This window comes from Danio aesculapii, chromosome 15 (genome assembly GCF_903798145.1).
Source record: "Danio aesculapii chromosome 15, fDanAes4.1, whole genome shotgun sequence".
Taxonomy (NCBI): Eukaryota; Metazoa; Chordata; class Actinopteri; order Cypriniformes; family Danionidae; genus Danio; species Danio aesculapii.
The window spans coordinates 13,651,662-13,671,928 of NC_079449.1; the positions used below are offsets into that span (position 1 = coordinate 13,651,662).

Below are 20,267 nucleotides of genomic sequence, written 5' to 3' on the forward strand. Positions count from 1 at the left end.
TTTTTCTGACCTGGCTGAGGCTTGAACTTTTTCAGGACTTGCAGGGTTTTTTTCTTCTTCTTTATTTAATAGAAGAGCTCTGCATTTAACAACACACTACCTTCAGTTACCTTAATTAAATTAATATTAATTAAATAAAAAAAATTATATAGGATAATGTTGTGGAGAACTTCCTGATCCCAGAGCTATACATGCCTTATATACAGATTAATGAAAGTTTAAAGCAATGCGTTTGCTACTTTTGTACTTTTAGTCTCATTAAAAAATAAAATCTCTGTCCTTTCAGATAATCCTCTTTTCCTTTTCTTCCATGTGTTTAAAATAATGAGAATTTTCCATCGCAGAAATGTAAGGCTCTGCTGTCTGCCTTTCTGCCTGTTCCTGCATACTGTCATTGTATACAGAATTCAACATGACTGTGATCAATTTAATTCAGCAATTTATATTTAAAAGTGAATTAACTAAAACTAAAGTTAACCAAACTAAAAAGTTACTCGCATTACATTTTTAAAATGTAACTCCAATATTATTACTTAATCTTAAAAAGTAATGCATTATTTTACTCGTTGCTTAGTAAAGTAATATTATTTCGTAACTCACGTTACACTGACAGTTATTTTTATTGTTAACTACAAATTAAATAAAACAATATATATAAATTAAATATATACAAAAAAAAAAAAAAAAAAAAAAAAATATATATATATATATATATATATATATATAATAGAATATTACAGCTACTGTATAATTCTTAAAATAAAATATACTATAACCTAAATAAAATTGTATATATGCTAATAATAATTTTTTTACTTGAAATAACATACTGTAGGTGACATTTTTGGTTCCAGTTGAACTAAATATTTCACTGCATTAATTATTCATTCGGCACGGTGGCTCAGTGGTTAGCACTGTCGCTTCACAGCAAGAAGGACGCTGATTCGAGCCCCGGCTGGGACAGTTGGCATTTATGTGTGGAGTTTGCATGTTCTGCCCGTGTTTGCATGGGTTTCCTCCTGGTGCTCTAAAGCCTACCCAATTCACCTATACCACATGTCTTTGGACTGTGGAGGAAACCGGAGCACACGGAAGAAACCCACACGAACACGGGCAGAACATGCAAACTCCACACATAAATGCCAACTGTCCCAGCCGGGGCTCGAATCAGTGTCCTTCTTGCTGTGAAGCGACAGTGCTAACCACTGAGCCACCGTGCCGAATGAATAATTAATGCAGTGAAATATTTAGTTCAACTGGAACCAAAAATACCAAAACATAGACATATAAAGACATATAAAATTAACTCAAACTATTAATAAACCTCAGAACTATTAAATATGATAAACAATTTTACAACTTCCTGTTTATAGATTCAACTAAACAAAGCCAGTTAAACTTATGCACTTACGAGAGCATGATTTCTGGTCATAGTCCAGCCTGAAGCCCACCTGACAGAAACACTCATAAGAGCCCAGAGAGTTGACACAGTACTGAGAGCAGCCTGACGTCTCGGAGACACACTCATCAATGTCTGAAGAAACACACATGTATGTCAGACTATAAGCACGGTATAATAATATTTATTATATATACACTATATATATATATATTTATATTTATTTATATATATATATATATATATATATATATATATATATATATATATATATATATATATATATATATATATATATATATATACAAATATTTCCCAAATTATGTTTAACAGAGCAAGGATTTTTTTTACAGTATTTCCAATAATATTTTTTCTTCTGGAAAAAGTCTTGTTTGTTTAATTTCGGCTAGAATAAAAGCAGTTTTTAATTTTTTTAAACAATTTTAAGGTCAATATTATTAGCCCCCTTAAGCAATATTTTTTTTGATTGTCTACAGCAGTGTTTCCCAACCCTGTTCCTGAAGGCACACAAACAGTACAGATTTTCAATGTCTCCCTAATCAAACACACCTGAATCACCTAATTAGAACATAAGAAGAGACTCCAAAACCTGAAGTTAATTAGTCAGGTAAGGGAGACATCCAAAATATGTACTGTTGGTGTGCCTCCAGGAAAAGGGTTGGGAAACACTGGTCTACAGAACAAACCATCGTTATACTATAACTTGCCTAGTTAACCTAGTTAAGTCTTTAATTGCCACTTTAAGCTGAATACTAGTATCTTAAAAAATATCTAGTCAAATCTTATTTACTGTCATCATGGCAAAAATAAAATAGATCAGTTAATAGAAATGAGTTATTAAAACTGTTATGTTTACAAATGTGTTAAGTAAAAAAAATCTTCTTTCTGAACATTGAAAAATATACAGGGGGTATAATAATTCAGGAGAGCTAATAATTCTGACTTCAACTATATGTGCTCAAACTAACTTTAGAAGGTCAAATAAGGCAGATCAGCAAGTAAAGAACACACACCGTCACATGTGCATCCGCTGGGTGTGTATCCTGGTCTACAGCCGCACTCGTAGCCTCCTGGGTAGTTTTTACAGAAGTGACTACAGCAGGCTTCTCCGTTTTCACACTCATCTGTGTCTGTGGAAAAAATTCTGTCATGATCATATGTGTTCATCTACTATGCAGCATCATTTTAATATGTGTAAATGACAGAATGGTTCATCTTGATTTTTCAGCTATACTTCAACATTTGTTAGATTTATTTATTTTTTTCCATCTGAGCCATTTGTGGTTAAATTATGTGATTTTGAACAATTCAATTGGGATTTAAAAATGTACTTTTTGTTTGCGATGCCTTGATCTCTTCTTTGGAGTTTAACAAAGTGACCTTATAGTCATTTGAAACAATTTATTGTTTAAGGAAGAGTGTTGGAGAAAGTTACTTTCAGAAGTAAAGCTATCCAATATTGAGTTTCTCCCCAAAAAGTAACTAGCTGTGTTACTTAGCTACTTTTTATGGTCAAACATAAAGCCCCAAAATGTTAAACAGTAATGTAAATTCAAAACTCATAATGTCAAAATAACTATGGTCTTAGAGCCATCAAGCAGCTCACATACCTATGCATGTCTTAAGGTCTTCATCGAGCTGGTAGCCTTGGTTGCATGAGCACAAGGGCCCGCTGGTGGTGTGTTCACAGCGATGAGAGCAGCCACCATTGTTTTTCTCACAGCCGTTCACAATCTCCATCTCTATTCCTGCAGGATACATCACTTCACATTTTACACTACAACTCTTTGTGTCCAGAAGTGAAAACCTTATTAATTTCTCCAAAAATGAACTTATTTTTAACAACCGATAAACCTTTAAAAGTTAATGAGTTTTATTAATAACACCTTTTATTTCATTATTCTATTTTTTATCCATGATGAAAAAATTCCACCAATCATAGAGTTGCGGCGATAAATGCTTGTAAAATATGATTCTGACACTCATATGAAACTCTACAAATTATACCTAATCAAAATCACTTCCATAATATACACTCACCGGCCACTTTATTAGGTACACCTCTCGTTAACGCAAATTTTTAATCAGCCAATCACATGGCAGCAATTCAATGCATTTGAAATCAAGACAATCTGCTGCAGTTCAAACCGAGCATCAGAACGGGGAAGAAAGGTGATCTATGTGAGTTTGAACGTTGATGCCAGAGGTCAGGGGAGAATGGCCAGACTGGTTTAAGCTGATAGAAAGGCAACAGTAACTCAAATAACCACTTGTTACAACCGAAGTATGCAGAAGAGCATCTCTGAATGCACAACACGTCCAACTTAGAGGTGGATGGGCTACAGCAACAGAAGACTACACCAGGAAACTGAGGCTACAATTCGCACAGGCTCACCAAAATTGGACATCTTCTGATGGCTACTTCCAGCAGAATAACGCACGATGTCATTCAGTACGAATCATCTCAGACTGGTTTCCTGAACATGACAATGAGATCACTGTACTCAAATGGCCTACACAGTCACCAGCTCTCAATCCAATAGAGCACCTTTGGGATGTGGTGGATTGGGAGATTCGCATTATGGATGTCCCGCCGACAAATCTGCAGCAACTGCTTGATGCTATCATGTCAATATGGAGAAAAATCTCTGAGGAATATTTTCAGTACCTTGTTGAATCTATGCCACGAAAGATTAAGGCAGTTCTGAAGGAAAAAGTAGGTCCAACCCAGTACTAGTAAGATGTACCTAATAATATGGCCGGTGAGTGTAATAAATGAAATATATGGTGTTTATATATATATACATATATATATATATATATATATATATATATATATATATATATATATATATATATATATATATATATATATATATATATATATAATCATTTTCAATGAATATTAATATTTGTGCTGATTTTAATTTGCAGTGCTTCATGGGATTGTAGTTCCTTGTGTAGTTCTTAAAGGGACAGTTTCCGCAAAAATAAAAATTCTCATCATTTAATCTCCCTTTACTTAACACAAACCTTGTTGAATGTTTTTTTTTTATAGTCTACATATGCCTTTAAGAACACATCTTTGTGTTTTTGTCTGATTTGCACAAACGTCTGTGCTTCAAATCAAGGTTTATTATGTTGTGAATGATTCTCCTCATAGATGATTAATTTGGTTTATGTTATAATGTTTAACAAAGACTTCTTTTAAAATCTCTAAAGGGAAAAAGTAATGGGAAAATCATGTGGGGAAAAAAGTGGGTGGGCACTAAAACGCTCTATTAAGACTTTCTGATCTCTGATTGGTGCCTGTCAAACACACCGACCAATCACAGACTGTCGGCTCCAGCAAAACACTTCCACATGTCAGTGAACTACTGAAGTTAATCTGTTAATGGTTTCAGCTTCATTACTCTTTACTCTTTAGTCTTTCAGCGCTTTGTACAATGTAGATTGTGCCAAAGAAGCTTAAAATAAATTAAAAAAAAATATATTTATTGCTCTACTCTCAAAGACTCACGGTAACACTGTTTCCCATCAGCACCCAGTTCAAATCCCGGGTTACACACACAGCGGAAAGATCCTGGTACGTTCACACAGCCGTGAGCGCATTTAGTCTGACCGGACAGACATTCATCAATGTCTGCAAGAGAAAAACATTGAGAATTATAAGATATATCAGTGTAAAACTCAGTTATGCTTTGTATTTTGCATCAAACAAAAAAAGTGTGTTTGTGTGTCTGTCTCTGTGTGCGTGTGTGTGTTTAGGCACAGCAGGCTATTCATGGGGTCACATGAGGCTCTGTCATAAAGTCTGGACTTAAATGAGGTCCAGACAAACATGTGTACACATGACTCAGATCAATGGATTTACGCTGACCTGCACACATAGTAACTAACAGCAGGCTCATTACAACAGTAGTGTGTGTGTGTGTGTGTGTGTGTGTGTGTGTGTGTGTGTGTGTGTGTGTGTGTGTGTGTGTGTGTGTGTGTGTGTGTGTGTGTGTGACAGCAGGACACAGACAGTTTTATGAGATGAAGAGAGATTTTTGGTGGCCAGTGGAATTGCAGTGAGCATCAAATAAAATGAAATAAAATAAAACAAAATATGACAAAAAAAAAAATAAAATCAAATAAAGTAAAAAATATAATAAAATAAAAAACTTATAAAAATAAAATTAAATAGTTTTTAAATGAAGTAAAAAATAAAATAAAGTAAAAAATATAATAAAATAAGTAAAAAAGAAAAAAGTAAAATAAAAATTTAAATAAAGTAAAAAATATAATTAAATAAGTAAAATAAAATAAAAATAAAATAAAACGAAACAAAACAAAAAATACTTTAAAAAAATAAAATAATAAATAAAATAATAAGATAAAATTAAATAAAAAATTAAATAAAAATATAATAATTTAAATAAAAATATAACAAAATTTATAAATTTATAAAAAAATAAATAATAAATAAAATTTTATAAATATAAAATAAGACAGAAAATCTAAAATAAAACTAAATAAAATTATAATAAATAAAGTTATAATATAAATAAAATAATAATAATAATAAATAAAATTATAATTATAACAATAATAAAATACTAATAATGAATAAATAAAATGACGTAAACTAAAATGAAATAGCACAAGCTAAAATTACAATAATAGTAATAACTATATTACTAACTAATAGTAATAACTAATAGTGGTTAACACGCCGACATATGGTGTAGTAGCACTTCAGGGCATCCCGAGTATGAATCCCGGCTCGAGGACATTTCTTGACCTTACCCTGTTCTCTTGCCCACTTCGCTTCTTATCTATTTACTGTCCAGTCTAATAAAGGCAAAAAGGCCAAAAATAACTAAAATTTTAAAAAGCCAAATTAAACAATGCAAAACTAAAATTAAATACAATTTTATAATAAAATAATTAATTATAATTTTTTTAAATAAATTATTTATAACAAAACAAATCAGATCAATTAAATAAAAGTAAGTCAAAATACTATAAAAGAAGCAAAAAAATAATAATAGTAAGTACAAGATGAATTAATTAAAGATAAATAAACCAAAACTAAACTAAATTAATACAACAATAACAAACTAAACTGAATTAAGATAAACAGAAGTGTAACATAATTATAAATATTAATTCTTCTTGTGTAAATTAATATTTATTTAATATAAATTTTGTGTAATAAAACGACATTATATTTACTGAAAAAAAAATGCTATTGCAAGCCTGCTATTGACTAATTATTAATTATTATTTTACTGGTGTATTATTTGAATTTGACCCAGGTCTGGCACTGGACCAACAAATGAACTATTTCTTCACCTTTAAATCTATCTATTTGTTAATGTGTGTAATGTTCACAAACCTTCACATCTCCTAAGGTCATTTGCCAGTGTGAATCCTGTTCTGCAGCTGCACTGAACCAGTCCATTCACATCAGTGCAGATTTGAGAACATCCACCGTTATGATCTTTACAGGGGTCCTTCACTGAGGAGAACACAGCATACACGCTTATAAACATCACAATGGGACATTAGTCAAAGATGGCGCATGCATGTCGACTCACGTTCACAGTGTTTTCCGTCTCTCTTGAGCTGGTAGTTGCTGCGACATTCACACTTGTACTGTTCGTTTCCCAAATCCACACACTTGTGTTCACATCCGCCATTCTTCACTGAGCAAGAGTTCACCGCTGGAAACAGTCACATACACTTACTCTACAATGAATTGTATGATTCTTAAAAATATCCAGATGGTGCAATATAAGAGTTTTGGAAGCTGCAAATGAAGATGTATGGAGTACAGTAGAAAATACATTTGAAGTCTTTCTTGCCTAATTAGATTTTATTATCACAGTTTCACACCACCTCAAAAAAGGTTGCTACTTGAGTGTGTGTAGAAATAATAATAAGTATAAAATAAATAAATAATTTGTAATATATAAATGGTAAAATATAATATTAATTGAACAAACTAAATTAAACCAAGCAAAAAACATTTTTATCAAAATTAAGCTGGAATAATAACCATTTAAGTAAATAATAAAACAAACTTAATTGTTTTTTACAGTAGATGGCATTCTAGGCAAGTTTTTAACAGCAGATGGTGCTCTAGGCTAGTTTTCAACAGCCGATGCGCTCTAGGCTAGTTTTAAACAGTAGATGACGCTCTAGGCTAGTTTTAAACAGCAGATGGCGCTCTAGGCTAGTTTTAAAAGGCAGATGGCGCTCTAGGTTAGTTTTAAACAGCAGATGGCGTTCTAGGTTAGTTTTTAACAGCAGATGGCGTTCTAGGCTAGTTTTCAACAGCAGATGCGCTCTAGGCTAGTTTTAAACAGCAGATGGCGCTCTAGGTTAGTTTTTAACAGCAGATGCACTCTAGGCTAGTTTTAAAAGGCAGATGGCACTCTAGGTTAGTTTTGCACAGCAGATGGCGCTCTAGGTTAGTTTTATAAAAGAAGATGGTGCTCTAGGCTAGTTTTAATAGCAGGTGGCACTCTAGGCTAGCTATCAACATCAGACGGTGCTCTAGGCTAGTTTTTAACAGCAGATGGTGCTCTAGGCTAATTTTTAACAGCAGATGGTGCTCTAGGCTAATTTTTAACAGGAGGTGGTGCTCTAGGCTAGTTGTTACAGTAGGTAGTGCTCTGGGCTAGTTTTTAACACAGTAGATGGTGCTCTAGGGCTAGTTTTTAACAGCAGATTGCGCTCCAGACTAATTTATAAAAGCCGGTGGTGCTCTAGACTAATTTTTAACAGCAGATGGTGCTCTAGGGCTAGTTTTTAATAGCAGATGGTGCTCTAGACTCATTTATAAAAGCAGATGGTGCTCTAGGCTAGTTTTTAACAGCATGTGGTGCTCTATGCTAGTTTTTAAAAGCAGATGGTGTTCTAGGCTAGTTTTTAACAGCAGGTGGTGCTTTATGCTAGTTTTTAACAGCAGATGGTGTTCTAGGCTAGTTTTTAACAGCAGGTGGCGCTCAAGGCTAGTTTTTAACAGAGTAGATGGCGCTCTAGGGCTAGTTTTTAACAGCAGATGGTGCTCTAGGCTAGTTTTTAAAAACAGGTGGCGCTGCGTTCTAGGCTAGTTAATAACAGCAGATGGTGCTCTAGGCTAGTTTTTAACAGTAGATGGCGCTAGGCTAGTTTTTAAAAGGAGCTTGCTCTCTATGGTAGTTATTAACAATAGATGGCGCTCTAGGCTAGTTTTTAAAAGGAGCTTGATCTCTAGGGTAGTTATTAACAGTAGATGGCGCTCTAGGCTAGTTTTTAACAACAGGTGGCTCTCTAGGGTAGTTATTAACAGTAGATGGTGCTCTAAGCTAGTTTTTAACAGCAGGTGGCATTCTACGCGTGCTTTTTTACAGAAGATGATGCTCTAGGCTAGTTTTTAACAGCAGATGCGGTTCTAGGCTATTTTATAAAAGCATGTGGTGCTCTAGACTAGTTTATAAAAGCAGGTGACGCTTTAGACTAGTTTATAAAAGCAGGTGGCGCTCTAGGTTAGATTGTAACAGCATGCGATGCTAGTCTAGGCTAATTTTTAACACCAGATGGGCTCTAGGCTAGTTTTTAACAGCAGACGACGCTAGTCTAAGCTAATTTTTAAAATTTGATAAAAGCAGATGGTGCTCTAGGCTATTTTTTCGCGCTTTATTGATGGCGCTTTAGACTATTCTATAATAGCAGGTGGCCTTCTAGGCTAGTTTTTAATCATACACTCAAATGTCCACATGGAAGAGCATTTTACATGTTAACCGAAACAATAGGTTGTTTCAATAAACTGATTTCTGAGTTGTCAGTGCATTGGCATGTATGTAAACGCGCTCTCAAACTGATGATGTTTCCATGTTGTGTCTAAGCTGGCAGATTTATGGAGTCTTAGGGGACAGGTCTCGCGGTGATGACCTCGCCAGGCCTGTCACAAAATGATGGCACATCCAGACTCCGGTAAAACAGGAGAAAGGCTGTTTTAGGTTGATGAGATCAGCAGAAGCAGAGCTCAGCTTGCTGTGTAAGCACTGTTTGTTGAGCGAGCAGAATGAATGGAGTTTCAGGCACCCTGCTGTTGCTCTTCGTCCCGGAATGCCTCATTACAGGTGGTGCACAGATGTCACCAAAAACAGAAGGTGCATCCCAAATCACATTCTCAGGCACTAAAATTAAAATACAGGGCCAAGGCCAAAACATTGCAGACACACACATGTAGACACACACATAAATAATATACAACAAATTATGGTCTGCCTTCATATGGTGAATGAATGTATGACAATTTTAAATCGGAATCTGAATCCCTTTCTGTCTTTTAATGTTTTTTTTTTGTCTTATTGTAAATTGATACATTTTTAAATAATTCAAATAATTACTTCATAATTCAAGCAATGAAAGACTAAAATAGTGATGCACCAAAATGAAAATTCTGGGTCGAACCAAAACGAAGCAGCTGTAGATGCACTTGGCCAAGAAACAAAATCAAAAATGCTTTGTAATAATAAATTATTATTATTGTATTGAATAAAATAGTTATTTTGTAAGACTTTTTAAATTTAACTCAACAACTTAAATTATACTAATGTGACAAAAACACAAGCCAATAAAATAACCACAATTATGTTTTATTTTATTTTATTTTATCGATAGTCAAGGAGCTGAGAGGTGTCATTTTACCAGCGTTGCCATGACAGCACAGTAGCGCAATTGCAAGCAGCAGGAACGAGTACACTACATAGCAAAATATTGAGCAATTTTGAACTTTGATCACGTCATGCGAGCAAGCTAGTCAATGGTATGTGTCACTGCTTTTTGGTCAGCACATCCATAAATAACCATTGTGAGGCACAAGCCATTGAACTGAATGGGTTTTATAGTGTAGCGGTTTCTGCATCCATGTGAATGCCAATTCAGACCCACACAGTGACTATGGACTATAAACCAGTGTGCTGAACATTGCTGAGCAGTCTGGCTTTTTTGTTGTTGTACTTGTAATGTAGAGCACTTTTGATTTGATTTGAATCTGGTGAAACATAGTTCCACAAAAGAGATAAAAGCAATGCAAAATCAAGGTAAAACTATGTGATCACAATGCACTTTTGTCTTCTGTTTGCTTTAAGGTAAGGCTTTAAGATTCGCTGGTATAGGTGATCTGTACAACAACCCTCGTCTTCTTGTTGATGTGTACACTGAAAAAATGATTCATTGGATTTGCTAGTTTTTTAAGGTGGTTGCAAACAATTTATATGAGCTGAATTTAAACAAACAAATTAAGTTGAACATTACTAAATGTCACTTGTTTATTTAAATTTAGCCCATAAAATTGTTTCCAACCACTTAACCTAAATACATATTTTACGTTTCACAGTAATGCAGGGTATCATTTGGGATGCAACTAGACAGACGTGTTGTTTGTGAACATAAGTGTGTCGTGAAGATCTTACCTATGCATGTGCGGGCATCAGCATGTATGCGGAAACCCTCACTGCACTCACAGTGATAGGAACCGAGTGTGTTCACGCACGTCTGCTGGCAGCCGCCATTCATCTCCTTACACTCATCTATATCTGTGAAGACAACATGCAGACACACACATGTAATTAATATACATCAAATGAGTTATGCTCTTCCTTCATATCGGGAATGAATGTGTGATAAATTTGATCTGTCCTATTTTAAAATGGTTAAATTGATTATTATTTAAATCTATTTATTCAAATAATTACTTTATAATTCAAGTAATGAAAGCCCAAAATATTGATGCACTGATATGGAAATTTATATTGGTACTGAATTCATGTTGATACCTAACCCTAACCGATAACTCTTTATATTTGAATGGCAATAACCGATATATAGGTTATTAAACACAAACTTTTCACAAAATCATTTCATATGGCATCGTTTCATTTCTGATGTTATCCTTTTTCATGTTGAACACCCACGAACACGGGGAGAACATGCAAACTCCACACAGAGATGCCAACTGACCCAGCCGAGGCTCGAACCAGGGACCTTCTTGCTGTGAGGCAACAGCACTACCTACTGCGCCACCGCATCGCCTTAATTAATTTAATTAAATTTAATGAATAATTTATAACTTCTCAGTTGTAATATTTCAGCTTAATTTTCTTATCAAGACAATCATTATAACACTAAAAATATGCATTTATCAGTCATTACCAATATGATCACTGATATATAACTCGCAAACCACTATCTTGTTATGATTTAGCCAATTTTGTGAACTCTACCTCAGTCAAACAAAATATTCGGATCAAGTGGACAGGTTAAAGCTTATTATCTAGAAAAAGGACTCTATCAGAAAAGTATGTAATTTTGAATCACAATAGTTTGGCACAATAGTTTGTCGATTTATCACAATAATTTGATACAATGTCTAGTTTGGTGTTTTGACTTACGGTAAAATATCCTGATAATTAACTACCAGTAATTCTTCTGTTATAGTGATACAATATATTGTTATATACAGTTGAAGTCAGAATTATTAGCCTCCTTTGAATTTTTTTTCTTTTTTAAGCATTACCCAAATGACGTTTAACATGGCAAGGAAATTTACACAGTACGTCTAATATTTGTTCTTCTGGAGAAAGTCTTATTTGTTTTATTTCTGCTAGAATAAAAGCAGTATTTTTTTAAATACATTTGACATCATTATACAGTAACTTGCCTAATTACCCTAACCTGCCTAGTTAACCTTATTAACCTAGTTAAGCCTTTAAATGTCACTTGTATGTATAGATGTGTCTTGCTGCATAGAAGTGTCTTGAAAAATATGTAGTCAAATATTATTTACTATCATCATGGCAAAAATAAAATAAATCAGTTATTAGAGATGAGTAATTAAAACTATTATATTTAGAAATGTGTTAAAAAAAATCTTCTCTCCATTAAACAGAAATTAGGGAAAAATTAACAAGGGGGCTAATAATTTAGGGAGGCTGAAAATTCAGGGGGTTCAATAATTCTGACTTCAGCTGTATATGTACACAGCATATTGTTTCAAACTACTAAAATGTCAATAAAAGTCACTGTTAAACTGCAGAGTTGAATTTTCAACATCAAGTCATCAGAGCAGAGATCAAAGTCACTTAATGCAATTCATAAATGGAAATAAATGGAAAAAAAATTAATAAAAACTGTTAATTAATATTTATTTTTTTATAAGAATCTGACTTCATACAGCCGATACAAAAAGTCCAAATATGTCTTGATTAACCCAATTCAAACATTTCAGAATGGTTCAGTACTTCACCGACCAGCACAAAAACACTCTCTGCTAAAACCGTTTAATTATCATTATCAAAAGGAAGGTTGGAGGTGATTCATATATCACAAAGATGTCCAGAAAACACAAAAGTACCAGAGTAGTTTTTGGCAATTTGCCATGATGTAGGCAAAAAGTTCAGCATGAAACATTATCATGTCCAGTGCATTAAAGTTTTACCCTAAATAATAAATGTCAAGCTGTCACTATGAAAAATGTGCTTGTATATAGGACATTACTGGTGACCAACCACGTTTCACGCTGTCCTTTTCCTGATCACTTAAACATATGTTTGCTTTGAGAAGCTTATTTGTAGACATAAAAGAAGTATAAAGAGAAAAGAGTACGCTGAGAAAACATGATTAATTGGATTAAATGCCTTTTTAACAAGTGATTGCAAACAGTTTATATGAGCTTACCACTTACCTTTAAACAAAGCAGTAAATCTAAAGAATATTTTTTGCAGTGTACTGTTGACATTTATCTGTAGTGAAAGAAGGTTCATTCATCATCACATCTTTAGCTTAATTTTACTCTAAAATGTCAGACGTATAGTTCAATCTGTGTTTGTCATGTGTGAGAGTGTGTTTGTGAAATGAAAGTAAGAAATGTTTACAAAATCAACATTGCATACTTCACAGTCATGATATATTGCTGGAAGCTCTTGTAAATGTTCAAATAGGCCATTTGCAATTTCCTCAGTGCTGCATGGGTTTGTCAGACTATTTGGGTTAAGTGCTTTAACACACAGCCTGCCTCATGACTAGATTATTGAATGTGGTTCGTTGCTGCAAATTAACCCTTTTGACCCTAACAAATTCACTTACAGCTGTCTTGACTATTTCCCACAAATCTACAGCGGTTTCAAAAAAAAAGTCAATGTTGCAAGAGTGCCACTGTGATGCCGTTTACAATAAATGACTGGATAATGAATGAAATCCACCGAAAAATAAACCTTTTTTATTTAAATTGTTACAGTTGAAGTGAAAAATATTCGCCCTCCTGTGAATTAGTTTTTTTCTTTTATAAATATTTCTCAAATGGTGTTTAACAGGGCAAGACATTTTTCACAGTATTTCCTAAAATATTTTTTCTTCTGGAAAAAGCCTTATTTGGTTTATTTCGGCTAGAATAAAAGCAGTTTCAATTTTAAAAAACACATTTTAAAGTCAATATTATTAGCCCCCTTAAGCAATATTTTTTTTTCGATGATAAACCAATCATTATACAAAGACTTGCCTAATTACCTTAGGTTCCCAAATAACCTAATTAAAACTTTAAATTGCACCGTAAGCTGAATACTAGTATCTTGAAAAATATCTAGTAAAATATTATGTCCTGTCATTGTGGCAAAGATAAAACAAATCAGTTATTAGAAATTAGTTATTAATACTATTATGTTTAGAAATGTTACAAAAATCTTCTCTCCGTTAAACAGAAATTGGGGAGGAAAATATACAGGGGGCTAATAATTCAGGAGGGCTAATAATTCTGACTTCAACTGTATTTGTCCATGATAATAAATATAAATAATTTATTGGCAACAATGCAGTATTATATACACTTTTAACTTTAGAGTCTAGCTAACATTTTAAGCTAAGCCATTTTAATCTTGTTTGATGTTGATTTCATTATTAGTGTTTAAACTCCTTAAAAGTGTTTTTTCCAACACAATCTCACGGCAATTCGTAACTTTTTTTTTAGTGGCTAATTCGTACGAATTCGTACGATCTAATTCGTACAATTTAGGACGATTTGCTCATCCTCCAATGACGGTTGGGTTTAGGGGCGGGGTTAGGTGCCACGCCTCCTTTTTAAAATCGTACCATTTCGTACGACTGAACTCGTACGAATTCGTACGAATTAGCCACTAAACTGTCAAAACGTAAAATACTTAAGTTTTCTCATGAGATCAGGCTGGTTTTTCGCATAACAGGTCCCCTATTTTAAACGTGACTTTAAAAACATATTATTAACAGAAAGGATGCAAGTGTTTACCTACCTTGGCAAGATTTCCCATCATCTCTGAGGTTACTGCCACCAGGACATTTGCAGAAATAGCTGCCGATAGTGTTACAACACGTGCCTTCACAACCTCCATTACTGACCGCGCACTCGTTTATATCTGAGAAAGAAAAACAGTGAGCATTATGTGTTTGTTTATTGTGTTATGGATTGTTCAATATCTAAAAGTTTACTGTTTTATATTATGCACTACGCTATAATATTGTTTATTTAGTGATGTCGCAAAAAACAAACATTGTTTATGGTAATAATATGTTTTCAGCATTTAAATAAGAACAATCTGGATGCAAAAATATAAATAAGAGGATTGTAAGAAAGTTGCAAACTTGAATGTAGAATGTTTACATTTCATATTATTTTTGTCAATATTTTATGCTGGACCTGTAGTAATTTGTTTTTTAAAAGCGTTTTATATTTTAATAATATTTCTTTAATATCTCTACATTCTTAAATCAAACATTTTCCCAGAAATATTAAGTGCAAAAAGGATCATATAAATAAGTACACAAAAAAAATATCTGTAAATCAAAGTTTCTGTATTTTATTCACAAGTGTTTTCCATTTATTTACGGTTGTGAATGGCATTTTGGGACCTTGATTTCAGTTCTGTCAACTTTTGATGTTGAACATTCAACTTTACAGTATAACGAAGATACTTTTATTGACATTTTGGTTTGAAATAGTATAATGTATAAGAAATGATATAGAGACTCTGTAAAATAACAGAGTATGTACTGGTTATTAGAAGGTTTATGTACCTGGAACACCAACCAGACAATATATAACTTTACACTATTAAAAAGCCACTTTTTAAAAACTTTTTAAGGTTAAAAGTTGTTGTAAAAAAGAACAAAGTCATATCATGCTATTCAAAAGCATAAATAAACATGCAAATATCAAAAATAAAAACATGAATCTCAAAATATGGAAAAAAAGATCATTTTTGAATATTTTTTACAGTGTACATATTTAAACATTTACAATGTCAAAACAAAATTGTCCTTTGTGATCAATAATAACCGATTGATTTTACAATAAAAGGTACTATTTTGTGTTTTGTCAGGATATGGGATGACTTATATAGTGATATTTGATTTTTTAGCCCTATGTTATGACCTCATAAATTTGAGTTGTGATTATATTGAAATATTCCGCATCAGCAGTGTTCGGACTAAACCGTGGCCCTTTGGGGAGCCCACTTTTTTTTATAATAGGGGGGGTAGTTTTGGTTTACTTTCTCTCTAAAAAGTGCTTGTTTTCCCATCAATAACTTTCTTTTGACCCTTGAAAAATATCTTTTGAGGGGTTTATTTTTACAAGCACAAACAACAGCAGCCTAAACAACAAAACATTGTTGTCTGTAGTGCTTCTGTGAGAGGAATACATTTATAAAAAACAGAACATGCAAACTCCACACAGAAATGCCAACTGACCCAGTCGGGACTCGACCTAGCAACCGTCTTGGTGTGAGGTGACAGTGCTAACCACTGAGCCACTATGCTCCCCTCAGAAAATTCAGACGTTTAAAAAAAATAAACACATTCCTTGTTATTAAAGTTAGTATGTAAAGAAAGCATTTTTATCTGTAAATTGGCTATGAAGTGCACGTTTCATCAGAGTGCCAGTGAAACAGATGTAAAAATCACAACACGGAGAGGTAATTTGATAAAAAAAAAAATAACAACATTATTGCTTTAGAGCTTAAATAAACATTATAACACAAAACAACATTACGCACGCATGTAACAGTTTTTCCAACTGCTTACACACAAAATCTTTCATGTCACATAATTTCTGAAGCCTCTCACTCAAAATGCAAACCTACACTCCAAATCTCCAAAACTAGAAGCTATTTCTCAGCCTTGAACTCAGTTTTCAATTGCATAAAACACTTTTCTCAAAACACTACACACATTGCTCTACCTAAAACACAAAAATCTATCAGGAAGCCACTTGCTTTCCTTTTCCAAACACAACCAATCAAAGTGTTAAACTTAGTCACCAGGTCACCCACACACTCCTCAAATGTGGAAACACAAATTTTTTAACTGATCTCTAACCAATCACTGCTTTATAGGCCTATAAATAGGTCAAAGGTGACGGGACACCAAGCGGTTATGGTCCAAAAAAAAACATCCACAATTTGTAGTTTTGTACCTACCACATATTCACCTTTTCTAAATCCTAAATTCCTTCACAAAGAGTAGAGAAATTCTTCTCAGTCTGGCTCTGTAAAGTGTACGATGGCCAGTTATATAGCATGACACTTCTTCAGGCAATGGATGCTTTTACAACCCCCCCCCCCCCCCCCCCCTCCCCCAACTTCTCTACTGTATTCCAAAGAACATACTTTTACATATGGTTTTTTTTTTGTTTGTTTGTTTGTTTTTTTACACACAGTAACAGTAAGTGTATGGTTTCTTGTTTGCTATATACACCAATAATGTTTGACCTAATAAATATTTCTGTTTCTTTCGTGTCATTGGTGTTTACAGTGTACCTGTTACTCCTCTCAGTAGATTACTGTCACTGTAGAACATTGTATTGAACTGTATATATAAGTCTATGAAAGAGCAAAGAGCTTTAGATTTAGAACAACAGTGTTTACATGCTTTATCCAAAAGTGTTATATTATGAAAGAAGTGTTTGTCATTTGATGCGAATGCTTCATTCTGAGTTAATTCTGTGTTTGTGGCATTTTGAATTCAGTGTTACATTTTGAAGGGGATGTGAGGCATTTTGCATTTTGTATGTGCAGTTTTGGGAATTGTGTGTTGAGTTTGAAAAAAAGTAGATGCTGTTTTGAAAATGTGTGTAAACAGTGGGGAAAAAACTGTAATACAGCTGTTCTGGGTCAGTTAAATCAGTTGACTGATGAAATTCAAAATTTTTAACCCAACTGGTTGAGTTATTAAATATATAACCCAATAAAAGTTAAAAATAACCCAACAAAGCACCAAATATTTAATCCAGCTGGTTGAGTTATTAATAAATGACCCAATAAAGGTTAAAAATAACCCAAGAAAGAACCAAAAATTTAACCCATTCATTCATTCATTTTCTTTTCGGCTTAGTCGCTTTATTAATCTGGGGTCGCCACAGCGGAATGAACCGTGAACTTATCCAGCATATTTTTTACGCAGCGGATGCTCTTCCAGCTGCAACCCATCACTGGTGAACACCCATACACTCTCATTCACACACATACACTATGGACAATTTAGCCTACCCAATTCACCTGTACCACATGCCTTTGGATTTGTGGGGGAAATCGGAGCGCCCGGAGGAAACCCACACTAACATGGGGAGAACATGCAAACTCCACACAGAAATGCCAACTGACCCAGCCGAGGCTCGAACCAGCAACCTTCTTGCTGTAAGGCGACAACACTACCCTATGCGCCGCAGCATCTCCACATTTGAACCCAACTGATTATTAATAAATAACCCAATAAATGTTAAAAATAACCCAACAAAGCACTAAATATTGTTAATTCAAACTTTGCGTTAAATAAATAACTCAATGTTTTGTAGAGTGTGGCTATTTCCTCCTGATATTTACTTTTCTGTCCATCTGGTCAATCTGTCTTTTCTTATCCATCTCCTTCCTCTTTATATTTTGAGTGTTTCGCCCTCTCTCTGGCATGCTGTTTGGATCTGTAAAAGACTATCTGCAATAATATTTCCTGTCTAATGCCTTTACATGGGATGGCTTGCAGTCATTTTAGCGTAGCTGAAAAAAAATGTCATCACACAGACATAAACAGACAAACCACTCAAACTAACAAACACTCAGACTCAGGTAATAAGTCCAAGACGGTCCGAACAGCTGCTCAACAGGTTTTCAGCAAACTCACACCAAAAAGAGTTCAAGGTTTTTTACAAATCTGACAGTGTGTCTTTCTGTACAGCCTCAGAAACCAAGGATGGGTCGCCATAGGATGATTCAGGCCACACCCACACTTGGTTTCTAAGGCAACACAGGATCATCAGATGATATTATAGAACTTTATTACTATACATATTTATCAATATGAGAGCATAGCATAAACTTTAAAAGTACAAAACAAGAAGTTATAGTGCTGTATTCACTATGAATAACATTTATGGTGGTTTGAGAAAGCCTCGTCTGAAAGTCTGAAGTAGTTTCAAAGATTAAATAACTGAAGAAGTTTTTAAAAGTTTGAAACAGTTGGCATAGAGAGAAAAGGATGGATTGTCATGTTTCTTGCTAGGCGGTTGCTAGGGTGTTCAAAGTGGTTGTTAGGCCATTGCTAAGGTGTTGATAGAGTGTTTTGACTGGTTGTTAAGGCGTTGCTAGGCAGTTGCTAAGGTTTTCTGAGTGGTTGCTTGGCAGTCGCTAAGGTGTTGATAGGCAGTTGATAGGGTGTTCCAGGTAGCTGTGTTGCTAGGTGGTTGCTAAGGCATTGCTAGGCTGTTGCTAGGTTGTTCTAAGTGGTTGCTAACTTTAAAATACAGTAACAATACTGCATAACTGTCCTACAATAAAATACTGCTCAGACTACTCAACAGCTTCTTCCCACAGGCTGTTAGAGCCCTTAACTCCAGTTAACTTACACCCCTCTGAAATCCCACCCTCCCCATGCAGTTCTGTGTATGTCCCATACAGTGAGTGGGCTTAACAAACCACCTGTATAAAAGACACCGTCTCATCTCTCTGACTGTTGCACATTTGCACTATAGATACTTTCTTAATCCCTCCATGTCTCCTGGAAACATTGTGCATTTCAAATTGTGCCTCACACAGGTGAGTGGGCTTGACAAACCACCTGCAGAAACACTTTTCTCTCCCATGCACCTGACACTTTATCTAAATCTCCATCTTACAAGGACTCAATAATGGAAACGATGTTTACTATAAATCATTGCACTGCTTGCTTCAACCTTAAATAACTCTTGCACTATATTCACCTTTAATACCTCTCCTGCACAATATCCTGCACAACATTGTTCAGTCTCATGTAGAAGTACTTGTTTTGCCTGTCTTATGTGTATTGTTAAGTATTTTATAGTATATGTTTATACATAGTTTTTTTAAATAGCTCTTATGTCCAGTGTTGTGTTTGTATTCATGATTCATTTATGTAGCACAGTTGTCCTGCGAGACATGACATTTCGTTCCTCTGTATGTCCACACATGTAGCGGAATGACAATAAAGCTCGACTTGACTTGATATTACAGTTAAATACTGTGGGATTTACAAATATCATTAACAGTGTAAGTAGTGACAGAATATTAATTTTTGGGTGAACTACGCCTTTAAAGAATCAGTTTACAATATTAATATCCAACTGCCCCGTCAAAACTCATGACTGTGGAGTCACGTCTTCCTGACAACCTTTGACTCAACAACACGACACTGACCTTGAGCAAGCGCCATATAATAATACACAGCGCTGACAGCATCTTTCCTGTGGAACCACAAGAACAGATTTACAGATGTACTGGAGTTAGGTGCTCTATCTGTGGTTATTACATTAGAGAGCGTTTGGCAAGATCAGACA

At 34.3% G+C, this 20,267-nt stretch overlaps 1 protein-coding gene across 1 annotated transcript in view; it reads right to left on the minus strand.

The window, feature by feature from the left end:
* The window catches only part of megf6 (multiple EGF like domains 6), a 107,183-nt gene that overhangs the window by 51,503 nt on the left and 35,413 nt on the right, over window positions 1-20,267 (minus strand). Inside the window, exons 5-12 of the mRNA XM_056473699.1 lie at window positions 14,719-14,841; window positions 10,873-10,995; window positions 7,003-7,128; window positions 6,801-6,923; window positions 4,941-5,063; window positions 3,031-3,168; window positions 2,434-2,550; window positions 1,412-1,534 (exon numbers count right to left, since the gene is read on the minus strand). Coding sequence (XP_056329674.1) covers window positions 1,412-1,534; window positions 2,434-2,550; window positions 3,031-3,168; window positions 4,941-5,063; window positions 6,801-6,923; window positions 7,003-7,128; window positions 10,873-10,995; window positions 14,719-14,841 — 996 coding nt within the window. The remainder of the gene's footprint in view (window positions 1-1,411; window positions 1,535-2,433; window positions 2,551-3,030; window positions 3,169-4,940; window positions 5,064-6,800; window positions 6,924-7,002; window positions 7,129-10,872; window positions 10,996-14,718; window positions 14,842-20,267) is intronic.